Below are 6,625 nucleotides of genomic sequence, written 5' to 3' on the forward strand. Positions count from 1 at the left end.
CAATTATGAAATTTGTGTTAAAAACTTAAATTGTCAACAGCAACAGAAACATTTTAGAAAGCTCAGAAGTTTCACAACCAAATTCTCAACAACTTTCAGATTTGTAAACTTTTGAAGATAAAACCAATTTATATGTCGTGATCTTATTCCTATGTTTTTTGAGACTAAAATTCTTGACAAAAGCTGAAAAAGAGGTTTTACCGTTTTAAATGTTTTAATCATTATTCACGTCAAATGGGCGCCATTTGGATTATCTAGATTTTAGTTTAAAATTCCGGGTTCAACATTTTAAACTTTTAAAAGCAGGTTTAGTGGGGCACCTTCTATACAACTTAGATATTTTACTGATAGGGGACATCTTTTTCTTCAATACATAGATAGTTAGATAGATAGATAGTAACATAGATACATAGATAGATTCATAGAATGTTAACTAGTTAAAAAGTTTGCAGCAATTAATAGATCGATAGATCAAAAGATCGATAGTTAAAAAGATCGATAAATCATAAGATCGATAGATTAAAAGATCGAAAGATCAAAAGATCGATAGATCAAAAGATCGATAAATCAAAAGATCGATAGATCAAAAGATAGATAGTTCAAAAGATCAGTAGATTAAAAGATCGATATAGATCAAAAGATCGATAGATCAAAAGATCGAGATAGTTCAAAAGATCAGTAGATTAAAAGATCGATATAGATCAAAAGATCGATAGATAGATCAAAAGATCGATAGATCAAAAGATCGATAGATCAAAAGATCGATAGATCAAAAGATCGATAGATCAAAAGATCGATAGATCAAAAGATCAATAGATCAAAAGATCTAATAGATCATAAGATGGATAGAATAAAATATCGATAGATCGATAGATTAAAAGTTCAATGGATCAATTGATTTATCAATAGATCAACAACTATTAGCTCGATAGATCGAAAGATCCCTAATTCGATGGAAATTAATACATTGAAACTAATTAAGAGTTTCTTAATATATGGATTGATACATGAAATTAGGTATGAAAACGAAGTTATGGATGGATTTGTGAATTTATGGATGGAGTTATGAATTTATGGATAAATTAAGGTGGATGTATATTGTATACATATACAGCTATATACAACAATTATCGATTGGAGGATAAATATATACAATGCAATGCAGGGTTACCCAAAAAGGATTAGACTTCAAAAACGACTTCACGAACGCTTTTTATGTAAAAAAAATTCATTGTTCCCTGCTGCTGAAAAATGTTTTTTTTCCTTTGCCAAATCATCGCATGTTATACCATTTGAAGTCTATATATTTACCAAATAAATTTTCAGACCGTGGTTTTTAAAGAATTTAAAGAAATGTATATAAGCAGATTAAGATAAATCTATGACTGTTTGTTTATCTCTTAATATAAAAGTTTGTTTCTGAATAATTATTGACTGGAGATTTTTGTTGTCACAAGGTTTTTATTCATCCATGCTTTGTGTAATTTCAAGAATTTTAAATTGCAACAACAGCAAAAAACATATTTCTGTGTATTTTCTGTTATACATCATAATTGGTTGATTATCCAGTAATTTGCCATGTGCATTAAGCCAAGGACTCTACATCAAGTGATTTAATGACAAGGCATGTTTTTTATCTTAAACCCCGGATCTTTGCTTTGCATTTTTTTATGCACACTGCCGGATGCCATGACATAATTATCAATAAAATCGGGTCATACAGTCGTCTTCGTATATATATCAATACAATAAAGACGACTTTCGATTTGTATCTACAAAGCTTTCGAACACCATGGATAGTATACACGTAAACATGGAAACAAAGAGGGACTGTCAATTAAAAGCTTGTAAACTTGTTAATTGAAAAGTCGTGTTATTGACACAAACGCCGACCACAGTGGGCATAACTTTTGTACTTGAAGCTAATCCTGATATCATAATCCAGAGCAGAAACTTAAGAAATCAAGCACTTCAAACTGTGTAAATGAGATACGGATTAGTGTTTTCTGAAAGGATTTAAAATACAAAATCGCTGACCTCATGTAATCTATATTATGGCATTATATGATGTGGTTTCCACCTGTTTTAAACTGTACCTGTGCCACGTGGTTGATTATCAGGACCGTATTGTGAAGCTGCTAGCCGGGAGAACGGAGTATGCGCTGCTCCCCAAAGAGGGTTTGTAATGCTGTTACACTGTCCTGACATGGTCTGATAGGGAGCAGCGAAGTCGCAAGGCTGAGCTGTAGTAGTTAAAGCACATGGTTCCTTGGGTTGGGGTGTGTGGGGATTGGATGTCATTGTTCCAGTGCAGAACTTAGGACCGATGATCATCTTGGGATGCGGGATTCGGAGGCCATCAGCACGCTTTAACCAGCAACCACCAGTAAACCGATCCCAGGAGAAGAAACTGCAACCAAGAACATCTTGACAACGCTTCTGACAGTGGCGGGGAGACTTCGCTTGCTGACCGGATAAACGTCCATCGTTAATATCTCCGCCAACAATGTCCATGTATTCAATCTAAGAATAAGAGAATTGTGCATCTGACATAAAAATATATACTACGATATCCCAAGGTGAAATTGATTAAATTCCAAAAGTGGTATACCTGGCATGTCGACTCTGGAAATGACTGGCGAATACTGTTCCCAAACAGCTGATGCATCAGCTGTTCAGTTATACTGTCGTCTTCATCTGCTCTGCTCACAAAAAAAAAAGTTCAAAGTTAAAAAGGAAAAAACTCTAAATACACATTGTTTTCTTTGTTTATGTAATCTTCATTTAACCACACAAACGTTATCTTTATTGTATGAAAAACATTAAATCTCAGAACTAAAACCATTAAATTGAAATAATTGTCTCAAGTAAATTAAAATTCCATTTCTTTGCCAAATTAAACCAATTTACAAAAACAATTATTTTCTGTGCAAGATTTAAATTTAAAGTTTGAGTTTAAATTATGATTCGTGTAAAACCTGCGTACACAATAAACGTCAGAACGGCTGAACCGATCGGGCCCAAATTTTTTGTGGGACATCACGTNAATAATCTTAAATGGCGCCCAAAATTTCAAATTTATCAGCTTCATATACGCGACTCTGATTGGTTGAAATTTATACACTTTTCAGGATACAAGTACACGATTAGATTAATTAATATGAAAAAGAGAGGATCAGGCATTAATCTCAATATCCACCATTCTAAAGCTTTCAGCTCTGTTAAAACTAAAAGATAAAAACAACCGTGAACGTTACATCTTTCTTCTAGGATTTTGAATATGAATTAAGGAGCCCAAATTTCCTTTTTTTAAATTTGGAAATTACCCCTTTATAACAACGTACAGAGGGCGTAAAAACAATGTGGATAATAAGACGTTTTTTAATCCAAGAGATATCAAAATTGAACATGGTAATTTTTCAAAAAGGAGACAATTAATAATTAATTAGACAAAACTAGACAAGTTCCTATAGACTGAATTACAGTGTATACACTGTAACTGTCAGTGTAAGTCGCTATTTAAAACTATTTAAAAATCTTTTAATTAACAAAAATATGCTAAGTCGTATTTAAAATACTTAGTCAGGAAAATCATTGTTTTTAAATTTTTTTAAAAGATCTAATGCTCTGATATAATATGTATAGCATTGTACAGTAAATTTTTTGAATATGTAAACCATGTTATATTAAAATCGTATATTTTATTATTTATCATGCCGATACTATGATAACAAAAAATATAATGTCCAAGAATATAACTGAACAAAATATCACCAACCAAAAAATATTTTTTTTGTAAAAAAAATGGGTTTATTTGTAAAAAAATTGTTTTATTTTTGGTAGAAAAATGGTTTTGCTTTGGTAGAAATATGGCAATATTTTTTATAAGAAAGGATAAAAAAGGTATGTAAACATTGAAAAATAAAAATTGTATAGAGAAAATGGTATAAGGTAAAGAATGGTATGTAAAAAATGAAAATGAAGGTTAGAAAATGGCACACTAAAAAAAACAAATAGACAATGAAAGATATAAATTTAAAATTGTGGATTCTCAACAATTTGAATTTCAATATTTTACAGAAAAAACAGGAAAATGACCGAAATTTGTCCAAATCCAGATAGAAATAACCGTTGATTAAAAAAGGTTGAGAAACGTTTTTTTTTTAACTCGCGAATTAAAACCGGAATTTTTTTGCGGATTGAGTAGTTTATATAAAACCCGGGATATCTCTTGGAAACCAGTTTTTATTTGTTAAAAACTATACGTTGCAGTGTTGGTCCATGGGGTGAAATATAAAAAACAAAAAAGAAAGCAAAATTCTAAAATAAAAAATGAGAATTTTAGAAATAAAATAGTTAAAAGAAAATCAAAAGAAGAAAAGGTGGGAAAAAGTTATCCAGGATACTTTTCTAGAATTTATGTTTCCAGCATTCATATCTGCAGCTAATTCAGGATAAAGAGGAGAGTATAGGAAAGACGCTTACAAGGGGAATTGTTTAATGACACATAAATAAAATGAAAAAGGTAGAACAAGATGTACATTGCTAAAGAAGATAAATAAAAAGAAGAAAAGAAAACATTATAACGACAAGGAAATTGTTTTAAAAAGTGAGTAATTGAATGTAATATGAGAAAGAAGGGCGAAGGGTAAAATTGGAAGAAATAAAAAAGATTTTAAAAAAACTAATAAAAGATGATAAAATATCTTAAACTGAGTCACATTTTCTAACATTTTTTTTAATTCACTTTCCACTTTTTAACAACACTTTTTACACGCCTCAGACGTCACTTATAAAGTAAACTCACTTTGATGTAAATTCATAATTCAAAATTATAGCGGTGAAGGTAACTTAAACGCGCGAATAAAGAGACATCGAAAAAGATTAATTTTCAGTAACTTTAACGCGTAAATGAAGAAGTATCGAAAAGACCCAAGAAATCGGTAATTAAAGTTTTGAACTTGTATTCCTTCTGGTTTGCTGCCTAGAGGTGTGAAGGCCGACAAGGCCTAGGATTAGGCCTGCTTCAAGCCACATGTTAGACTGGTACTAGCCATACCCGGCACTAACTCATATATACATTTAAACACACAGACAAACACACAGACACACACACTCCGCTCCAGCTAGCCAAGGAAGTGGCGAAGGGGGGGGGGAGCTTTTACGTCAGCGAAACCGTTAAAGGTAGAATTTTGGGGGACTCACTCACCCCGTGCCCATGACGAAATTTTGTTGCTTTTGAAATAACTGTAAATTTGGCGGAATTCAGAAAACCCAATTTATTTTGAAAAGAATCCTGTTTTGTCGGGCGCCATACATCTAGAACTAATTGGTCTAAGAAATATTCTAATCTGAAAATCGAATTATAAATAATCTATGTTTAATCATGTCTGAATATCTTAGTAAACGGTATTTTGTCATAGCTAAAATATTTCTTTTATATATATATACGTTGCTTGTCTGCCAGTTTGATTGTATCAATAAACGAAAAAAAACGATCGTGTCCAAATTTTTTGAGGCAACTCACATGACGAAATTTATCATTTTTAAAAATGCACTTATTTGAAGAGAAAAATCCGCGAAAATTGGAAAACGATTTAAAATGGCGAATTTCAGAGTTCAAAGCTAAAATAGTAATAGCAAACCCCTATTTTTTTAAACATATATAATATAATTTTTTTTCTCGTTTTTTGACATTTTTTTGAAGAAGTCCCCCAGCAGACAAAGATGAAATAAACGTATTAGAAATATATAAGTTTGCCCTCAGAAAATATTTTGCTCTGGTATTTATATTTGTAAAGTAGTAATCTCTGTTTGTTTGTTAAATGTCCGATCATAACTCAGGACCCCCATTACCGATTTGCTTCAAATTTTGATTGGGGGAACTCGGCAAAACCACGGAAATGTTTTAGCTTGGCTTTAAGATTCTAAATTGAGTGGGACGACTTTTATAGGTAAAAATGGCTAAAGTCGTTATTTAAGACCAAGCGCGGGTAAATGGCGGGAGTAACTATGAGTAAACTGTGCAAGGCCGGGTTTCCAAGCTAGGAAAATATAAGTCTGGTAGTTATTGGCTTTGATTCGGGTTTTTAATACTTTTAAAAGTTTTAAGTAGTTTTACAAATTTCAAAGTTGCTTATTCTTATGATTTGCTTATTTTGTGATATTTTCCTTTTTTTCTCTTTGGATAAAAATATCGAAATTTTATCCAAAAGAAAACATTAACCTAATACAGCTGCTCTAAATTGTTGGAAGTTTATTGAGAAATAAAAAAAAACTAACGATTATCAACCCTACAAATAAGGCCAAAACGAAATATGAAATGATTTAGATATTATTTACTTCGTATCTTTTTTCAGATTAAAAATTTTTGCACACTGCAAGAAATTAGAAAACTGTCAACATCTTTAAATCTATATCTGAGCAACAATGAGGAAGATATCGTAGTTTTCGAGCTTGAGTTCTAATTATTGTATTTCTTCTCTTTATCGCATGAATCCTCAAATCGCTTTTTATAAAAAAAAAAACATTTGAATCTATTTATATATATACTTTGCTTGTCTTTTTTTTGTATCCAATAAACGTCAAAACGGCTGAACCGATCGGGCCCAAATTTTGTGTGGGA

General features: G+C 31.5%; 1 protein-coding gene across 1 annotated transcript; it reads right to left on the bottom strand.

Annotated features, from left to right (window-relative positions):
* Window positions 1-2,085: 2,085 nt before the first annotated feature.
* Window positions 2,086-5,068, bottom strand: LOC111714188 (uncharacterized). The gene is made up of 3 exons (XM_023489238.1): window positions 4,985-5,068; window positions 2,612-2,702; window positions 2,086-2,523 (listed from the first exon to the last, which is right to left on the bottom strand). The coding sequence occupies exons 1-3, from the start codon at window positions 5,035-5,037 to the stop codon at window positions 2,086-2,088; spliced, it is 582 nt and encodes a 193-aa protein (XP_023345006.1). The 5' UTR covers window positions 5,038-5,068.
* Window positions 5,069-6,625: the final 1,557 nt, after the last annotated feature.

This window comes from Eurytemora carolleeae, unplaced genomic scaffold (genome assembly GCF_000591075.1).
Source record: "Eurytemora carolleeae unplaced genomic scaffold, Eaff_2.0 scaffold931, whole genome shotgun sequence".
In the NCBI taxonomy this organism is placed as follows: Eukaryota; Metazoa; Arthropoda; class Copepoda; order Calanoida; family Temoridae; genus Eurytemora; species Eurytemora carolleeae.